This window comes from Entelurus aequoreus, linkage group LG07, assembly GCF_033978785.1.
Source record: "Entelurus aequoreus isolate RoL-2023_Sb linkage group LG07, RoL_Eaeq_v1.1, whole genome shotgun sequence".
NCBI lineage: Eukaryota > Metazoa > Chordata > Actinopteri > Syngnathiformes > Syngnathidae > Entelurus > Entelurus aequoreus.
The window spans coordinates 63,565,526-63,587,678 of NC_084737.1; the positions used below are offsets into that span (position 1 = coordinate 63,565,526).

At 41.3% G+C, this 22,153-nt stretch overlaps 1 protein-coding gene across 4 annotated transcripts in view; it reads right to left on the minus strand.

The window, feature by feature from the left end:
- prkcz (protein kinase C, zeta) overlaps window positions 1-22,153 on the minus strand; it is a 197,280-nt gene that overhangs the window by 58,715 nt on the left and 116,412 nt on the right. For all 4 annotated transcript variants that reach the window (XM_062054179.1, XM_062054177.1, XM_062054180.1 and 1 more), the window contains 2 exons: window positions 13,354-13,451; window positions 11,550-11,636 (listed from right to left, as the gene is read on the minus strand). In XM_062054179.1, coding sequence (XP_061910163.1) covers window positions 11,550-11,636; window positions 13,354-13,451 — 185 coding nt within the window. The remainder of the gene's footprint in view (window positions 1-11,549; window positions 11,637-13,353; window positions 13,452-22,153) is intronic.

The window sequence follows — 22,153 nt, forward strand, 5'->3', positions numbered from 1 at the left end:
CAAAATAACCTTTTCTACACACATTTCAGCTAATTTTATATGTAAACCTACCATAAAACTACCATGAATTGATTAACGTGGACCCCGACTTAAACAAGTTGAAAAACGTATTTGGGTGTTACCATTTAGTGGTCAATTGTACGGAATATGTACTGTACTGTTTCAATCAATCAATAAAAAAAAAACTACAAATCATGGATTTTGGTAATTGGCGTCATCATACAAGTATGTTGACTTCTTCTATGTTAGCATGCTAATGTTAGCCTTTTAGCTAAATTGGATCCTTTAAACCTAAAAAAACATGTTTTTTGATACTTGGGACCATCATACAAGTATGCTAACTCCTTCAATATTAGCATGCACATGTTTTATGCTAGCATTGTAACAAATTTTGTTCATTTAAATCTAAAAAAAAACATGTTTTTTGGCACTTTTCGCCATCTTACAATTACGCTAACTCATCCTACATTATCATGCTAACATTAACAAAATAACCTTTTATACAAACATTTTAGCAAATTTTATTTTTAAACCTAAAAACCATGGATTTTGGTAATTAACGCATTCATACAAGTATGCTAACTTATTCTATATTAGCATGCTGATGTTACCATGCTAACATTTAATGCTAGCTGTAAAGCTAAATTGGATCTTTTAAACCTAAAAAACATGTTTTTTGATAGTTTGATAGTCATACAAGTATGCTAACTCCTTCAATATTAGCATGCACATGTTTTATGCTAGCATTTTAACGTTGATTGATTGAGACTTGTACTAGTAGATTGCACAGTACAGTACAGTACAAAACATTTTAGCAAATTTTATTTTTAAACCTAAAAATCATGGATTTTGGTAATTGGCGCATTCATACAAGTATGCTAACGTATTCTATATTAGCATGCTGATGTTACCATGCTAACATTTAATGCTAGCTGTTAAGCTAAATTGGATCTTTTAAACCTAAAAAAACATGGTTTTTGATAGTTCGAACCGTCATAACATTATGCTAACTTCTTCATTATTAACATGCTAACCTTAGCATAGTAACATTCTATGAAAACATTTTAGCTAACTGTGTTAAACCTAAAAATCATGGATTTTGGTAATTGGCGCCATCATACAAGTATGCTAACTTCTGCTATATTAGCATGCTAATGTTTTATGCTAGCCTTTTAGCTACATTGGATCTTTTAAACCTAAAAAACATGGTTTTTGATAGTTAGGACCATCATAACAGTATGCTAACTTCTTCAATATTAGCATGCTAACGTTAGCATAATAACATTCTATGAAAACATTTTAGCTAATTTTGTGTTAAACCTAAAAATCATGGATTTTGGTAATTGGCGCCATCATACAAGTATGTTAACTTCTTCTATATTAGCATGCTAACGTTTTATGCTAGCATTTTTACTAATATTATTCATTTAAACCTAAGAAAGTCATGGTTTTTGATACTTTTCGCCATCTTAGAACTATGCTAACTCATCCAATATATTAGCACGCTAATGTTAGCATAATAACATTTTATTCAAACATTGGTTGGTTCCAGTGTGGTTTTATGCTAGCTTTTTAGCTTCCATTGACATTTACAGTTACGGATAGCAAGCCCCATCAACATGTTGTAGTTGATACTATAATATAGTGTATCATGAACTACTTCCTTTGACGCAGCAGGTGCTGGCACTGATGAACAAAGTGTTGCGTTCAGGAGTCAACAGCACGCTGCGTTTACGTGTGGGTGTGCTCTGTCACTAAGAGATAAGCGACCATGAGGAGTGACGTGAGTTCTTTCTGTCTGCTACAAATCCAGGGTTGGGTAAAAGACAGTAAATCCCACGTTGCTCCCCCACAATTAGACTGTGACAGGCGGGATTGTGCACGCTCGTTTCAGCGGCGGCATTCAGACGGAGAGAAGCGGTGAGCTCTCGGAGGCAGCATCCATAGCCCACAGGCCGCCTCCTCCTTGGCGTGGGGGAATGCAGCAGGGCGCTCATGAATATGTACACTCGTTATGAGTTATTAGCGCACTGCTTTGCATACGCACAGCCAGTGTCTGCAGAATGCAGATTGCAGGGTCCGATAGGGGCCCGACAGTGCCGCACTAAATTACCCAGCCTTTGATCTGCCATTTATCAAGGGCGCACTTGGAGTGCCCCACAAGCAGCAAGACAGGGTGCGTAACGGGGCTCATTACTGTTTTTCTACTTGGTCCAGGAAAGCGCTCAAGACCGATATCAAGCATATTCAAATTGTTGCAAATCAATGAAACGGGGGCGTCCGGGGGCCACAACTAACTCCCACACAAGTTGATGCTGCGACCTCGTCAACAGCACTCTCCACTTTGTTTAGACGAAATAAACTCACAGAGAGCTTAGCCTTCAGCTCTGGGTTGTCCAAAGGGCGGCCATTTTTTAAATAATATTACAAAGTGGAAGAAAAGAGCAAACAACTGAAATGTAAGGAGAAAATTCTGCAATATTCACAATAATAACACAAAGCTGCCATGCAGGGAGTGTTTTACTAACTTTTTAACGTTTTAATAACTTCACATTAAATATTCCACTTTGAAATATGTTTTGGGAAACATGTTGCATGATTTGTGTTTTTGCCATATAAAAAGAAGTTTGTTTGTTTTTTGTTTTAAAAAGGGCCTCAAACAAAACAATTAAAACTAGGGATGTCCGATATTATCAAACTGCCGATATTATCTGCCGATAAATGCTTTAGAATGTGATATCGGAAATTATCGGTATCGGTTTCAAAATTATCGGTATCGGTTTTAAAAAGTAAAATGTATGACTTTTTAAAACGCCGCTGTGTACACGGACGTAGGGGGAGGTACAGAGCGCCAATCAACATTAAAAGCACTTCCTTTGCGAGCCGGCCCAGTCACATAATAGCTACGACTTTTCACACACAAAAGTGAATACAAGGCATACTTGGTCAACAGCCACACAGGTCACACTGAGGGTGACCGTATAAACAACTTTAACACTGTTACAAATATGCGCCACACTGTGAACCCACACCAAACAAGAATGACAAACACATTTCGGGAGAACATCCGCACCGTAACACAACAGAACAAATACCCAGAACCCCTTGCAGCACTAACTCTTCCGGGACGCTACAATATACACCCCCCGCTACCCTCTAGCCCTGCCCACCTCAACCCCGACCCCCCCAACCCCGCCCACCTCAACCTTCTCATGCTCTCTCAGGGAGCATGTCCCAAATTCCAAGCTGCTGTTTTGAGGATTTTTTTTTTTTTAAATGCACTTTGTGACATCAATAATAAATATGGCAGTGCCATGTTGTCATTTTTTTCCATACTTTGAGTTGATTTATTTTGGAAAACCTTGTTGCATTGTTTAATGCATCCAGCGGGGCATCACAACAAAATTAGGCATAATAATGTGTTAACTCCACGACTGTATATATCGGTATCTGTTGATATCGGAATCGGTAATTAAGAGTTGGACAATATCGGAAAATCGGATATCTGCAACAAAGCCATTATCGGACATCTCTAATTAAAACTTTATGTCAACTTGCATGTAAAATGTGCGATACAAGCAGCCCTGCAGCGTGTTTACTTGTGTGTGATATCATGTGTGATACAAGCAGTTATGCAGAGTGTTTGCTTGTGTGCGATATCATGTGCGGTATAAGCAGTCATGCAAAGTGTTTGCTTGTGTGCGATATCATGTGCGATACAAGCAGTCCTGCAGCGTGTTTACTTGCGTGCGATACAATCAGTCATGCAGAATGTTTAATTGTGTGTGATATAATCTGCAATATAAGCAGTCCTGCAGTGTGTTTGCTTGTGTGCGATATCATGTGCGATACATGCAGTCCTGCAGCATGTTTACTTGGGTGCGATACAAGCAGTCATACATAGTGCTTAATTCTGTGTGATATCATGTTCGATACAAGTAGTACTTCAGCGTGTTTGCTTGTGTGTGATATCATGTGCGATACAAGTAGTCCTGCAGCATGTTTACTTGTGTGCGATACAAGCAGTCATGCAGAGTGTTTAATTGTGTCTGATTTTATGTGCGATACAAGCATTCCTGCAGAGTGTTTGATTGTGTGCGATATCATGTGCGGTATAAGCAGTCATGCAAAGTGTTTGCTTGTGTGCGATATCATGTGCGATACAAGCAGTCCTGCAGCGTGTTTACTTGCGTGCGATACAATCAGTCATGCAGAATGTTTGTGTGTGATATAATCTGCGATACAAGCAGTCCTGCAGTGTGTTTGCTTGTGTGCGATATCATGTGCGATACATGCAGTCCTGCAGCATGTTCACTTGGGTGCGATACAAGCAGTCATGCATAGTGTTTAATTGTGTGTGATATCATGTGCGATACAAGTAGTACTGCAGCGTGTTTGCTTGTGTGTGATATAATGTGCAATACAAGCAGTCCTGCAGCATGTTTACTTGTGTGCGATACAAGCAGTCATGCAGAGTGTTTAATTGTGTCTGATTTTATGTGCGATACAAGCAGTCCTGCAGAGTGTTTAATTGTGTGTGATATCATGTGCGATATAAGCAGTCCTGCAGAGTGTTTACTTGTGCAAAGCTGGAGAGCAAGTTATCTAAATGTCCTCACACAATGTCTTCTATTTTAGTCAAGTCATTTACATGCTAGGCTATAGGCTACTAGGAGTGAGCAGCTACACAACAGCTAAGCACACAATAGCACACAAGCTAGACATAGGTAATAATCACTGAACAATAAAAGGTGACATTTGTAAATGTAAACAAGTATCAAATAATTATAGTTCCATATTAGTTACACATACAAAGTCTCCAAGGCAGTATCCAGTAACAAAAGTGTCTGCATCATTGAACTTACTGTCATGAGCTTAACTTTGTGCATTTCAGTGTCACAAAAAAAAAACAATTACCACTCCACTTCAACTTAAAGACATCATAAGTCCATTCTAGACGGTTAATAATAAATAGGTTAGTGTTTTCATATCTACCATTGTTCTCTGTTTGACTCATTTCAAGCGATCAAACCTTGTCTAACATTCCACACTACTAAATAATACAAGTATGTATGATTCCTGCTGATAAAGTATCTAATTAGTATAGGTATCGGCCAATACTGTAGAGTGCAAAATAGGTATTGTGTGTGTGTGTGTGTGGGCGTGTGTGTGTGTGTGTTTGTGTGTGTGTGTGTGTGTGTGTGTGTGTGTGTGTGGTGTGTGTGTCTGTTCCTGACAAGTGCTCGATATATGTGTAATAACAGTAAATAGTGTAAATGTGTTTCTTCCTCAACAGATGCTGTAAGTTTTTAAAGATAGATACATTCGCAGTTCTGAATTTAAAACTGGTTTTAAGTTCATTATGAAAAGTATGTTGTACTTTTAAAAGATCAAAAGACAAAAAACTAAAGTCTGCTGGATTGGAATCAAAGAGAAAAGCTTTGGGTGGTCTTCACATAAAAGGTGTCCTTGGATTTTGACACGTCGAGTGCTTTTTGCAGGGAAAAGCAATAAAATGTGATGTTTTTCCTCTTTCACAATAACAATAAGGTGAGATCCTGACCTCCTTCTTGACACACGTCACAAAGTCCTGATAGCAAACATTTATCTTCCACCAGTAACAATTACACATCATACAATTGACTGCGTGGGTCCACACTTTCTCCACTGAGGGCCACACAGTGACACTCCAAAGCAGGCAGGGGCCATTTTGGCATTTTTCATTTTCAAAACTAATACATTATATAGATATGTTTCCATCTTGAGGGCTCTACTCAAGTTTGGTCCCAGGGACCCACAGTGTTGTCAGTCATAAAAATATTAAAAATATTAAATCTTTAGATCAACGTCAGATCTAGCTGTCAATATAAAGTTGTATTTGATTTTTTTATCTTTTATGCCCGATTTGTTAAAGAAAATTTTTTTTTGAAGGTCAAATACAGAAAATATGCAACGTTTTTCCACAAAAAAATTTCAAAGCAGAATATTTGATGTGACGTAATTGCAGCTTTGAATAGGTCATCCATCCATCCATCCATCCATCCATCCATCCATCCATCCATCCATCCATTTTCTACCGCTTATCCCTTTCGGGGCCGCGGGGGTCGTTGGAGCCTATCTCTGCTGCATTCGGGCAGTAGGCAGGGTACACCCTGGACAAGTCGCCACCTCATCACAGGGCCAACTCTGATAGACGGACAACATTCACACTCACATTCACACACAAGGGCCAATTTAGTGTTGCCAATCAACCTATCCCCAGGTGCATGTCTTTGGAGGTGGGAGGAAGCCGGAGTACCCGGAGGGACCCCACGCAGTAACGGGGAGAACATGCAAACTCCACACAGAAAGATCCTGAGCTCAGGATAGGTCAATAATTCATAACAACATTGAATTTGAATCATTATTATTTTTTCCAGCAATGACAGTTTTAAAAAAATGATACCACTAAAATTCTTAGGGATTCAAAAGTGTCCACCTCATAAAAGTGTTAAAAATAAGTCATACTTTTGAATTTTCTTTTAACTTTCAACGCTTAAATCAACTTCAGATCTATCAGTTAATTATATATTTTTTGTTTTGTTTCTTTATTTTCATGCACTTTTGTCATTAAAAACTTGTTTTTTTTATGACAAACACAAAAACTATGGAGGAGCAGTGGCTTTACTTTGAGCTCCTCCCGGATGGCAGAGCTTCTCACCCTATCTCTAAGGGAGAGCCCCGCCACCCGGCGGAGGAAACTCATTTCGGCTGCTTGTACCCGTGATCTTGTCCTTTCGGTCATAACCCAAAGCTCATGACCATAGGTGAGGATGGGAATGTAGATGGACCGGTAAATTGAGAGCTTTGCCTTCCGGCTCAGCTCCTTCTTCACCACAACAGATCGATAAAGCGTCCGCATTACTGAAGACGCCGCACCGATCCGCCTGTCGATCTCACAATCCACTCTTCCCTCACTTGTGAACAAGATTTAGAGGTACTCCTCCACTTGGGGCAGGGTCTTCTCCCCAACCCGGAGATGGCACTCCACCCTTTTCCGGGCGAGAACCATGGACTCGGACTTAGAGGTGCTGATTCTCATCCCAAACGCTTCACACTCGGCTGTGAACCAATCCAGTGAGAGCTGAAGATCCTGGCCAGATGAAGCCATCAGGACCACATCATCTGCAAAAAGCAGAGACCTAATCCTGCAGCCACCAAACCAGATCCCCTTAACACCCTGACTGCGCCTAGAAATTCTGTCCATAAAAGTTATGGACAGAATCTGTGACAAAGGGCAGCCGTGGCGGAGTCCAACCCTCACTGGAAAAGTGTCCGACTTACTGCCGGCAATGTGGATCAAGCTCTGACACTGATCGTACAGGGAGCGGACCGCCACAATCGATACCCCATACTCTCTGAGCGCTCCCCACAGGACTTCCCGAGGAACACCGTCGAATGCCTTCTCCAAGTCCACAAAGCACATGTAAACTGGTTTGGCAAACTTCCATGCACCCTCAAGGACCCTTCCGAGAGTATAGAACTGGTCCACAGTTCCACGACCAGGACGAAAACCGCACTGTTCCTCCTTAATCCGAGGTTCGACTATCCGGCGTAGCCTCCTCTCCAGTACACCTGGATAGACCTGAGGAGTGATAGGCTGAGGAGTGTGATTCCACGATAGTTGGAACACACCCTCCGGATCCCCTTCTTAAAGAGAGGAACCACCACCCCGGTCTGCCAATCCAGAGGTACCGCCCCCGGTGTCCACACAATTCCAGAGTCTTGTCAACCAAGATAGCCCCACAGCATCCAGAGCCTTAAGGTCTCATCCACCACCGGGGCCTTGCCACCGAGGAGCTTTTTAACTACCTCAGCAACCTCAGTCCCAGAAATAGGAGAGCCCACCACAGATTTCCCAGGAACTGCTTCCTCATAGGAAGACGTGTTGGTGGGATTAAGGAGGTCTTCGAAGTATTCCCTCCACCGATCCACAACATCCGCAGTCGAGGTCAGCAGAACACCATCCTCACCATACACGGTTTTGACAGTGCACTACTTCCCCTTCCTTAGGCGGCGGATGGTGGTCCAGAATCGCTTCGAAGCCGTCCGGAAGTCGTTTTCCATGGCTTCCCCGAACTCATCCCATGTCCGAGTTTTTGCCTCTGCAACCGCTGAAGCCGCACACCGCTTGGCCTGTCGGTACCTGTCCGCTGCCTCCGGAGTCCTATGAGCCAAAAGAACTGGATAGGACTCTTTCTTCAGCTTGACGGCATCCATCTTGACGGGTTCTAGGATTACCGTCACGACAGGCACCAACTACCTTGCGGCCACAGCTCCAACCAGCCGCCTCGACAATAGAGGTACGGAACATAGTCCACTCAAACTCAATGTCCAGCATCTCCCTCGTGACATGTTCAAAGTTATTCCGGAGGTGGGAATTGAAACTCTCTCTGACAGGAGACTCTGCTAGACGTTCCCAGCAGACCCTCACAATGCGTTTGGGCCTGCTAGGTCTGTCCGGCAGAACTGGTTCCAGAGCCCTTGCTGTGCATCGAAGTGAGTCCGACTATATCCAGCCGGAACTTTTCCACCTCGCGCACTAGCTCAGGCTCCCCCCCCCCAACACGTCCCAAGAGCTAGCTTATGTAGCCGAGGATCGGACCGCCAAGTGCCCTGCCTTCGGCTGCTGCCCAGCTCACATTGCACCCGACCTCTATGGCCCCTCCCATGAGTGGTGAGGCCATTGGAGGGGGGAACCACATTGCCTCTTCGGGCTGGGCCTGTCTCCCATGGGGACAGGCCCGGCCACCAGGCGCTCGCCATCGTGCCCCAACTCCAGGCCTGGCTCAAGAGGGGGACCACAGTGACCCGCGTCCGGGCAAGGGAAAACTGAGTCTCGGTTGTTGTATTTCCATAGAAGTCTTCGAGCTGCTCTTTGTCTGATCCCTCAACTAGGACCTGTTTGTCTTGGGAGACAAACAGGCATAGAAGCCCCTGAACAACATAGCTCCTAGGATCATTGGGACACGCAAACTCCTCTACCACGATAAGGTGGCAGCTCAGAGAGGAGTTTACAAATATAATCCCACTAAAATCCTTGGGAATCCAAAACTGTCCCACTCATAAATGTGTTAATTTAAATCATATTTTTTTAATTTTTTTATTTAAACACTTAAATCAACTTCAGATCTGGCCATCGATTATACAGTTTTTTGTTTGTTTATTTTTATGCCCTTTTTCCCATTGAAAACTTTTTCTGACAAACACAAAAACTATGCAATATTTGTATCCAAAAATATTTAAAAATGGAATATTTGATTTGACGTAATTGCAGCCTTCAATATGTCAATCCATCCATCCATCCATTTTCTACCGCTTATTCCCTTCGGGGTCGCGGGGGGCGCTGGAGCCTATCTCAGCAACAATCGGGCGGAAGGCGGGGTACACCCTGGACAAGTCGCCACCTTATCGCAGGGCCAACACAGATAGACAGACAACATTCACACTCACATTCACACACTAGGGCCAATTTAGTGTTGCCAATCAACCTATCCCCAGGTACATGTCTTTGGAGGTGGGAGGAAGCCGGAGTACCCGGAGGGAACCCCCGCAGTCACGGGGAGGACATGCAAACTCCACACAGAAAGATCCCAAGGCCGGGACCTCTGCCACCGTGCTGCCCTTAATATGTCAATAATTCATAACATTGATTTTGATTCATTACTTTCTGTCTTGCCTCTTGGTGAGGGTGGTCGCATTTTTCCCTGCTCCTCCTCCTTCCCGCTTGCTTTCTTGTGTCCTTGTCTTTGTCTGAACTTTTTGAAGCCTCTTTTCTTGAGCTGTCCTCAAATCTAAACATCAAAATGAATTTGATCAACTGGACTCTCGACGCAATTGACACAGTCTTTTCGACAAGGAAAAGAGGTTCGGGGGAGCCTGGCTGCCCTGATGGAACCATTGCTGCGGGGTACTTGAGAGATTCCTGGAATACTTGGAGAATCATGTGCCTCTCAGTCCTTTCCATCGAGGACGTGGAAGACATCTACCTATTTGGAGCTGTGATCGCAGGGCATTTGCTGATTGGGCTGGGCATTGCTCTGGTGTATCGTCAAATTCGGAAGACGATGGCAGCCACTCAAGGGGCCAACAGGCTGTTCAACGCAATGGAAGGATTGGGTCGTGCTGTGGGATCACAGACTAGAGCGATTGCTGATTTGAATCGCAAGGTGGATTCCATCTTGATGAAGTTAGAGAAAGAATAAATTGGAATTGTCAGAGCCAGCATACAGAGCAGGAATGTCATTGTTTTGACTGCTCGAAGGAAAAAACAACATCTTAATCTACGATTTGACTCCCTCGAATGGCCTTGAGGAACAGGCCGTTTGAAAACACTCCCCTGAGGACTCCTCAAAGATGGACGCTTTTGACCTTCCCTTTTTTTTTCAAAAGCACCTGGGTCGGACTCTTGAACTCTTGAACTCTTGGGGCCGGCCTCGGCCCATAAAGACAATTCCAACATCTCACCCAAGTTAATTGGGCATACATGCACGCACACACCCCTCCCCAAATCAACGCCTTCACCACTGCTTAATTCCTCCGGGGTTGTGGGGGCTGAGTAGCGCTCAACAGCAGCTGCCGGCCTCCAAGGTCCTGTTGGATGACTCTGTTGCGAGTTGTTTGTGATTACATGTACCATGTTTATGTGTGCCATGCTATGTGAGGTTTTTTTCCTCGGACTCAGTCTGGACCATTCTGAGGGTCCAGCCTCAGACTGATATTTTTTTTACTCTTCCCCCCTTCCCCAATGTCACCTTTTTCCCACCTTTTTAAGGAGCACCCTAAGTGGCTGATCCGTTGGCGGTCCCGTCTTGTCTCCCTGTAACGTATGTCTGCTCTTAGCGGGATTGTGCCGAAAATGTAATTTCAGTTCTTATGTGTCTTGTACATGTTAAGAATGGACAAATAAAGCTTCTGCTTATCTGCTTCTGCTTCATTATTTTTTAAGCCATGACAGTTTAAAAAAATAATCCAAAAGGGATTGATACAATTTTTAAAAATAAATATATATTTATTTTTTATTTTAATTTCAATGCTTAAATCAACTTCAGATCTAGCAGTCGATGATACATTTTTATGTTTTTTGTTTGTTTGCTTATTTTTATGCCCTTTTTCTCATTGAAAACGTATTTTTTATGACAAACACAAAAACTATGCAATATTTTTCCCAAAAGAGATTTCAAAGTGTAATATTTAATGTGAAGTAATTGCAGCCATGGCCATTGCATTAGTCAATAATTCATAACATTGATTTTGATTCATTATTATTTTTTAAACAATGACAGTTTAAAAAAAAACAGTCTGCATGGCAGCTCTGTGTTATTAAAGACAACTTTGTCTTGTTACATTTTACATGTATGCTCTTTTCTGTATGTTTATTTTGTAATAGTATTTTTAGAAGTCGCCGTGGGCTGCAAATGGCCCCCGTGCCGCACTTTGGACACAACTGCTGTAGGGATTATCAAAGCTCTACGATGTGAGGCGACGTCACAACACCTGCATGTCCTTACCTGGCATGTTCTTCAGGGAGTTTTCTTTGGCGCTGCATATGAAACATGAGGTCGCCGCCATTTACATATTCAATCACAAGAAAGAGCCTGCAGAATGAAAAAGAAGGCAATAATAATAATAAAGTTAGTCATTTTTAAGAAGTACTTATTACAGCATGAAATACATACCGTATTTTCCGCACTATAAGGCGCGCCTAAAAACCTCCAATTTTGTCAAAAGCTGACAGTGCGCCTTATATATGGACCAATATTGAGCCTCCAACAGGTAAAAGCTTCAATCAATCAATCAATCGCAACTACGGTAAGCAGCCGCCGACTTCATTTTCCGCCGTCCTCATTTTCCCCCGTAGAAGAAGAAGAAGCGTGCGGTGCATGCTGGGATATATGACTGCGCGAGGCGTGCCGTTTCATTTCCATTTGTTTGTTTATGTAAAGACCCCAAAATGGCTCCTATTAAGAGACACGCTTACGACGCAGAGTTTAAACTTAAGACGATCAGTCACGCAGTAGAACACGGGAATAGAGCAGCAGCGACACTGACTCGATTAATGACGACTTCGACGAGACGGAGCCGGGCATGTTTGATTTACCGTAACAGTATCACTGTTTTTTACGTGTTTATTGAATCAGGGAAAAGTTTCCCTCCAATATGTGATAGAAATGTTGCACTACATGTTATACCTTGCTGTTGTTAAAAGATAAACAAAAGACCACATCACTGACTTTACCTTGAGGAAAATAATAAAACAGCTGTTCATTCATTTTGGGAGTGAACAGAGTTGTCAGAATTTGTAATCTATTAATAAAGTTTGACTGACCTGTCTGACTGTTTTGTTGACATTCCCTTTAGTGCAGCGCCATCTAATGGATGCATAACGTAACCCCAGCCTCTACTGTAGCGTGTATTCTATGCGAACAAAGTTTTAAAATATGACATTCATTGAAGGTGCGCCTTATAATCCAGTGCGCCTTATAGTGCGGAAAATACGGTACTTCTCTACTGTATATACCAGGGTGTCCAAACTGTTGCCGCTGGGGGCTGCATTGGGCTAAAAAAAAATGTGGTCGAGGGCCGAAAGCTGACTGCATGTAAAGTACCACAGATATAAATGTGTACATATTACAGATATATTAATATAACTGTATATTAAGATTATGTAAAATTCAACTCCTACCTTGTTTACTTCCGCGGCGACCTCCTTAAAGTTTTGTAATCAATCAGAAATATCAAGCAGCTAAAATGTGCCAAACATGGATAAGTGTAAAGAGAGTGTTTATAACTTTTCCCATCATGCATTGTAATGGATTTAAATGGGTGTAATTCTGAAATGTTTTATGGTGCGTGGACGTTTTTTATAATATCCACAAATTGTGTTACATAGCGTTATGTGTGACCAGGTCTGTTGGCATTTTTGTTGGCTTGATTTTTTTCCCCCACCCTGACTAGGGAAGGTTGTTTGCATTGGGTCATATAAGTTTATGCTGCGCTTGATTTACTTCAATGCATGATAAATGGTCATAGGCCTGAATTACTCATGTTGTGCAAAAAGTGACAACCAAGTAGTAGCATACAACTTGACTTTTAAAATGGATTGTAACTTCCTGCGGCCAGGTTCCTTATCAAAATCACGAGGTCTCCCGGGCCGTAGTTTGGACACCCTCGGTATATACAATAGACTTCAGTCCTTTTACTCAGAGCTTTTAGATCAATATACAGAAAAGATACGGCACCTTTTAAGCAGTAAATTTGACCATTGCAAGAATGACACACACTTTCAGACGGAAAGTTCTTCAAAGTTCTTACCGACTTTCTGTCTGGAAACAGGAGTGGAGGCCCACTAAAAATGGATTTGTGGAGGCTTGCTCAAAGACGTGCTTCTCCGTCTGCACCCAGTCGATATCCTGCAGTGAACACAAGCCCAGCCTCACTGCACTTTTCAATGAAATACAATCATCACAACTTGGAGTGTCCTGGTCCGATAATGATACCAGCAAAAAATGGGATGATATCGGCTTGTATGTGATATCATGTGCGATACAAGCAGTTCTGCACAGTGTTTACTTGTGTGTGATATCATGTGCGATACAAGCAATGCTGCAGAGTGTTTACTTGTGCAAAGCTGGACAGTTAACATCTAAATGTCCTCCAATAAACACACAATTTCTTCCATTGTACTAAAATAATTTACAAAAGGTAAACATGCTAGGCTATAGGCTACTAGGAGCTAGCAGCTACAAAACAGCTAAGCACACAAAAGCACACCAGCTAGACATAGGTAAAAATCACTGAACATTAAAACAGCACATTTGTCAATACAAACAAGTATTAAATAATTATAGTTGCATATTTGGCAGCACGGTGGTAGAGGGGTTAGTGCGTCTGCCTCACAATACGAAGGTCCTGGCTTCGATCCTGAGTTCGAGATCTTTCTGTGTGGAGTTTGCATGTTCTCCCCGTGACTGCGTGGGTTCCCTCCGGGTACTCCGGCTTCCTCCCACCTCCAAAGACATGCACCAGGGGATAGGTTGGTTGGCAACACTAAATTGACTCTAGTGTGTGAATGTGAATGTTGTCTGTCTATCTGTGTTGGCCCTGCGATGAGGTGTCCAGAGTGTACCCCGCCTTCCGCTCGAATGCAGCTGAGATAGGCTCCAGCGACCCCGAAAGGGACAAGCGGTAGAAAATGGATGGATGTATGGATAGTTGCATATTACTTACACATACAAAGTCTCAAAGGCAGAAGCTAATTAGAAAGTACTCAGTAACAAACGTGTCCGCATAATAATGAATTATTGTGGCTGAAATGCCAATTACCACTACACTTCAACTTAAACTATTCAAGACAGTTATAATTATAATAACATAATCATGACCATGGGATTCCACACTGCAAAATAATGAAACTTGTATTAAAACACTCCTAATCACAACTGATCTGCTATCATTAAGCAGAATGACTATCATTATTAAAAATAATGGATTGCTAGCTCACAAGATTGCTAATACAGTATAAGTTCAAAAGTGCCACTAACATCAAACAATTCAGAATAAGACTCAAAAAAATTGTCAAAATCTGAAGTGAGCAAATGATCTTATATTTCCTCCTTTTTAAGTCTTAATCAACTTATTTTGACACAGTTAATGTTAACATGCAACTTAATACAACTAATACAAGTTGTACGATATTTTTATTTAAACTATTGTTTATAAATCATCACTGGTCAGAAAATGGATTTTAGAATGACTAAAAACATTAACAGAACAAACAGACAGCACATATTTACATATTAAGCACAAACTCTAATATTTTGATATTTGCACATACACACAGACCAGGTCTGTTGGCATTTTTGTTGGCTCGGTTTTCTTTTTTTCCCCACCCTGACTAGGGAAGGTTGTTTGCATTGGGTCATATAAGTTTATGCTGCGCTTTATTTTATTCAAAGCATGATAATTGGTCATAGGCCTGAATTACTCAAGTTGTGCAAAAAGTGGCAACCAAGTAGCAGCATATAACTTGACTTTTAAAATGGATTTAAATCTCCCTGCGGGCAGGTTCCTTATCAAAATCACGAGGTCTCCCGGGCCGTAGTTTGGACACCCTCGGTATATACAATACACACATATATATACATAAGTAATAATAATCTATACATATGCATATATACAGTACATATATATATCAATGTTTACATATATACAAGTATATATGTATACATATATGCATATATGTACAGATATACATGTATATACCTGTACATACACATATATACATACATATATACACATGTATATATCTATATATGTATGTATATTTATGTGGCACAGGGGTTAGTGCATGTGCCTCACAATACGAAGGTCCTGAGCAGTCCTGGGGTTCAATCCCGGGCTCGGGATCTTTCTGTGTGGAGTTTGCATGTTCTCCCCATGACTGCGTGGGTTCTCTCCGGGTACTCCGGCTTCCTCCCACCTCCAAAAACATGCACCTGGGGATAGGTTGATTGGCAACACTAAATTGGCACTAGTGTGTGAATGTGAGTGTGAATGTTGTCTGTCTACAGACAAAATGGAGGTAGCAAGCAGACTTAACGCCTTTTTCACCAGCATAGCCGCAACTCTTGTCAACAAGCTGTCCCACCACTCTGGTCGCGTTGGTGTAGAACACATTAAAGCCTTCTATCCAACAATGATTTCAAATTAGAAATGGTCACAGCTGATGAGGTGCTTAAAAAATTGAGCGCGCTCCACCCAAACAAGGCCACCGGCCTTGATAATATTCCCTCCAGATTCCTCAGGGACTCTGCCTCCATCATTGCCCCGATCATCACGCACATAATAAACCTCTCAATTTCACAAGGCCAAGTACCAAAAGATTTTAAGATAGCAAGAGTAACTCCCTCTTTAAAAAAAGAAGCAAATTGGAACCTGGCAACTACCGACCTGTTTCTATTCTCAGTTCCATTTCGAAAGTAATGGAAAAAATTGTTTATGAACAGGTCGATAGTTACCTTGCTACTAATAAACTCATGTACAAATTCCAATCCGGCTTCAGAACTAACCAATCCACTGACACATGCCTTCTCTATCTGACCAACCACATCAAACATGAGGTGGACGCGGGCAAATACTGCGGCATGGTCATGCTGGACCTTCAGAAGGCCTTTGACACCGTTAACCACGCTATACTGTTGGATAAGCTCAGAGCATTCGGATTTAACAAAACCTCATCGAGCTGGATGCAATCTTACTTGGAGGGGAGGGAACAGGTGGTAGAGGTGAACGGCACCGTGCCCCCCCCCCCATCTCAGTAAGCTGTGGAGTCCCCCAAGGCAGTATATTAGGGCTTTTACTGTTCCTAATATACATAAACGACTTGTCATGTCATGCGACTGTGAATTGTTCTTGTTTGCGGATGACTCGGCCTTGCTGGTATCAGACAGGGACAAGTCACAGGTGGAGAAAATCCTCAGTGCTGAACTCTGTAGAACTTGCACCTGGCTCGCTGACAACAAGCTATCCATACACTTGGGTAAAACGGAATCCATCCTGTTTGGGTCCCACATCAACCTTAAGAAAGTCAATGACTTCACTATAAAAGTGGGTGACATTGTTATCACCAGGAAAGATGAGGTCACCTACCTAGGTTCCATTCTAGAGGCTAATCTTTCCTGTGATAAAATGGCAACCAAGGTAATCAAAAAGGTCAACCAACGAACGAGCTTTCTCTATAGAATCTCCTCTCTGGTCAACAAAAGCACCATGAGGATTCTGGCGGGAACTCTCATTCAACCCTTTTTCGATTACGCATGCACCTCCTGGTACCCTAGCACCTCCAAAACCCTCAAATCTAAACTCCAAGCATCCCAGAACAAGCTAGTCAGATTACTTCTAGACCTCCACCCCAGATCCCACCTCACTCCTACCCACTTCTCCAAAGTGGGCTGGCTCAGGGTGGAGGACAGAGTTAAACAACTTGCACTGAGCCTAGTCTATAAAATCCGCTACACCTCCCTGATACCAAAGTACATGTCAAACTACTTCCTTAACGTAAATGACCGCCATAACCACAACACCAGGGGGAGCTCCACTAACCACGTTAAACCCAGATTTCGATCTAACAAAGGTCTTAACTCATTCTCTTTCTATGCCACATCAATGTGGAATGCGCTCCCAACAGGTATAAAAGAAAGGGCATCTCTATCCTCCTTCAAAACCGCAATAAAAGTACACCTCCAGGCAGCTACAACCCTAAACTAACACCTTCCCCGGATTGTTAATAATCAAATGTAAACAATCAAAAGCAGATACTTTTTCTTATGCCTTCTGATCTCTCTCTCTCTCTATGTCCACTACTTGCTGTACATATCCTACCAAGTCAGACCTACACTGTTCCAATATCCATTTCTCTGTTCTCAATTGTTGATGACTGATAACAACCAAACCTACCCCCCGACCCCCCACGCCCCCCGGATTGTGAATAATGTAAATAATTCAATGTCATTATCTTGTGTGATGTCTGTATTATGATGATAGTATATATCTGATAGTATATATCTGTATCATGAATCAATTTAAGTGGCCCCCGACTTAAACAAGTTGAAAAACTTATTCGGGTGTTACCATTTAGTGGTCAATTGTACGGAATATGTACTTCACTGTGCAACCTACTAATAAAAGTCTGAATCAATCAATCAATCAATCAATCAATCAATGTCTATCTGTGTTGGCCCTGCGATGAGGTGGCGACCTGCCCAGGGTGTACTACACCTTCCGCCCGAATGCAGCTGAGATAGGCTCCAGCATCCCCCGCGACTCCAAAAAGGGACGAGCGGTAGAAAATGGATGGATATATACATATACATACTGTATATACACATACATATATACACAAGAGAGGTGGGGGAAATAATCGATTTTTAGATGCGTCACAATTCGGACATGGAAGATTATCGAACCGATTAGTAAAAGGTCAGTCATCAATAATCGATGTATTTATTGTAAATAAAGTAAGGTAGAGAGTTCTAAATTTTGACTGACTACAGCGAGCCACCTCACCCAGAGACCCGACTAGCTCCTTTACTATAGAGCATATATGTTCCAGTTTTGCACACGTTTTCATTAACTTAATAAATGTGGGAATTAATTACACTGTTTCTTATCCCAAATTATCAAAAAAAAAAAAGTTTTTACTGAAACGAAGAGAAATGTAATACTGCATCAATATACATAAACTAAAGATGCATCAATAATCGATTTTAATCGAATCGTAGCTCCTGAATCGAAACGTGAGGTGGCCAAAGATTCCCACCTCTAATACAGACACACATATCTATAGATACATACATTAATATCACACATATATATATATATATATATATATATATATATATATATATATATATATATATATATATATATATATATATATATATATATATATATATATGTATACACACATTTGTATGTATACATATATATATAAATATGTATGTATATATATATATACATAAATATGTATATATATACATATACATATATATGTATCTATATATACATATATATGTGTATATATATATATGTATACATATATGTATATAAATACACATAAATACATGCATACATACACATACATATATACATGTCACATACATAGATATGCATGCACACACACACATTTTTAGATTATTATTATTATTTAGTATAATTTTTTAGTTATGCGCGTGTCCAGCCTGCGGCGAGGTAATTTATTGCTTCTTCTTAAACCAATGGTGTTTTTTTTAAATATTTAATGTGTCTTTCAATGCAACACCCCACGGTTCATAATTCCTACACACACACACAGCGGAGAGTTAGCTGATGCTGAGGATACACACGTTCCTGGTCAGTCTCGCATTACTTGATTATTTTGTGTAATTACGCTCGTTATGCCATCCCAACTCATCCTGCAACACTTTGTGGGGAGTTGTGTGCAAATCGTCCTCCACACCCACTTTGATGTTAGGCAGCACCGTGCTGAGTGGGTGAATAATTTAGAGAATGTTTATGAATAAATGAAAACAAGATGTCCAATCAAACCGAGGAGGGGATAATGTCTTGCAATGATTTTTAATTGGGAAACATTATATTTATTGAATATGATTATTTATGGTGTTATTTGCCAAATATAACGTGCAGTAAATTACTAAATGTATGCCAGGTTATTTTATTATTTATGTTACGCCTCTTCAAAATTCTGTAATAAGTGTTATTATTTCAAAGGCTTCCTGTCATTGCAACAGATTATGCATTTTTTTTAGTTTCATGTGAACAAGTAATACTGTACTGTGGAGGCTTTGTTAGTTAGTTAACCAATACCGCCATCTTGTGGCAAATCAACATATATATTTTTTTAAATTAGGGAAGCCAAATCCTACATTTTCACCACACAGCATTAATAATAATAATAACAATAATAATAATAAATATATTATTTACGATGGCATGAGTACTGTGGAGGATGGGTGATTTTGGATTGTGATTAATAATTATCTTAGCGTGCTGTGTTCGCCTCAGAGGCCCAGTTGATGGACAGAGATGTCAACTCTGTTTCACCAGTCGACAATTCCACAGTTCACTAATGAACATGCGTATAAATAAATATAGAAACACGTAAAAACACAAGAAAAAAGGAAAAGAGGTCACACAGTTAAGTGTTGCCGGGGAAACCAAGAGATGTGGCATAAAAATAGTAAGATAATGACAATTATACTTGTATAGCGTTTTTCTACTTTCAAGGTACTCAAAGCGCTTTGACACTATTTCCACATCCACCCGTTCACACACTGATGGCGGGAGCTGCCATGCAAGGCACTAATCACGACCCATCATAAAGATCCTGGAGACCGCTTTAATCCATGCTTCTCACGTTAAATCTTTAAAAACCTCGAACCTGGGATGGTTTTGTCAATATGGCGATAACAATATTTACTCTTTTGTTGTTGTTAACGTTTCCATTAGTTTTGTTTTTAAGTGGTCACACACTAGGGCTATAGACAGTGGTGGTCAAAAGTTTACATACACTTTTAAACCAGTTGATCTTCCGTTTCTTTTCTGCTCTGCCCCCTCTCCTTCATGGAGGGGGGGGGGGGGGGGGGGGCACAGGTTCGGTGGCCACGGATGAAGTGCTGGCTGTCCAGGGTCGGGACCCAGGGTGGACCACTCGTCTGTGATCGGTTGGGGACGTCTCTGCGCTGCTGACCTGTCTCCGCTCGGGAGACAGGTCCCACTATGGACTGGACACTCACTATTATGTTAGATCCACTATGGACTAGACCAGGGTTGTCAAACGTACGGCCCGAGGGCCGGATCAGGCCCGCGGACAGGTTTTATCCGGCCCGCGGGATGACTTTGCTAAGTATAAAAATTAACCTGAAATTTTTGAATGAAAGAAACATCTGTTCTAAATGTGGCCACTGGATGTCGCAATAGCAATTATTTGTATCTTTGTAGATGATGCTATATATGTACAAAATAAACCACATGGTGTTAGTGCACCAGTCGAGGAAAATGATCAAACTACATAAATAACGTCCTGTAATTTGATTTTGATGTACATTTTTTATCTTGATAGATTGAAAATCAACACCAAGGAGTTGACTGATGAACATTATCACATAATTTATTCAGAAAATATAAATAACGACAAATAAAGATAGAATACTATTAACCGCAAAATGTAAGTGTAAAACCCAACAACATTATGATTATTACAATTTCAGAATGTGCTTGTTCTATTTTTAAACAAAGAAAACCATACCATCGGAAGTCTTTATTTTTAAGTTATCGTGCCGGGATTTTACCAGTCCGGCCCACTCGGGTGTAGATTTTTCTCCATGTGGCCCCCGATCTAAAATGAGTTTGACACCCCTGGACTAGACTCTCACAATATTATGCTACATCCACGCGACGTCCATTGCACTGGTCGCCCATGGGGGTGGGGGTGGGTGGGTGGGGGGTTAGGTGGAGTTGGGGCGGGGGAGTGGGGGGTCCCCACATCTGCGGTCATCTCCAAGGTTTCTCATTGTTATCCCATTGGGTTGAGTTTTATCTTGCCCTGATGGCCGAGGGTGTCGTTGTGGCTTTGAGACACTCGTGATTTAAGGCTATATAAGTAAACAATTGATTGATTGATGCAATTGACTTGTAAAGAACATGTCATGTCTGTCTTGAGTTTCCAATAGTTTCTACAACTCTTATTTTTTTGTGATAGAGTGATTGGAGCACATACTTGTTGGTTACAAAAAACATGCATGAAGTTTGGTTCTTTTATGAATTTATTATGGGTCTACTGAAAATGTGACCAAATTTACTGGATCAAAAGTATACATACAGCAAAGTTAATATTTGGTTACATGTCCCTTGGCAAGTTTCACTGCAATAAGGCGCTTTTGGTTAACCTGACTCTCGCCAGATCCTTGTAGTTTGCTGAGCTCCACACAACGATCTGGGCTCCTTCAAGATCGCTTTTGGTAGTCATCCACAAGCTTCTGGCTAGCTTCTGGTTGAATTTTTGACAATTTCTCTTGACAAAATTGGTGCAGTTCAGTTAAATTTTGGTTTTCTGACATGGATTTTTTTCTTCAGCATTGTCCACACGTTTAAATCAGGACATTGGGAAGGCCATTCTAAAACCTTAATTCTAGCTTGATTTAGCCATTTTTGACCACTTTTGACATGTGTTTGGGGTCATTGTCCTGTTGGAACACCCAACTGTGCCCAAGACCCAACCTCCGGGCTGATGATTTTAGGTTGTCCTGAAGAATTTGGAAGTAATCATCCTTTTTCATTGTCCCATTTACTCTCTGTAAAGCACCAGTTCTATTGGCAGCAAAACAGGCCCAGAGCATAATACTACCACCACCATGCTTGACGGTAGGAATGGCGTTCCTTGGATTAAAGGCCTCACCTTTTCCCCTCCAAACACCTCAATTTTAGTTTTATCTGACCACAGAACTTTTCCCCCAGAAGGTCTTATATTTGTCCATGTGATGTCAGATGAAACAAAAATTGAACTGTTTGGCCACAATACCCAGCAATATGTTTGGAGAGGAAAATGTGAGGCCTT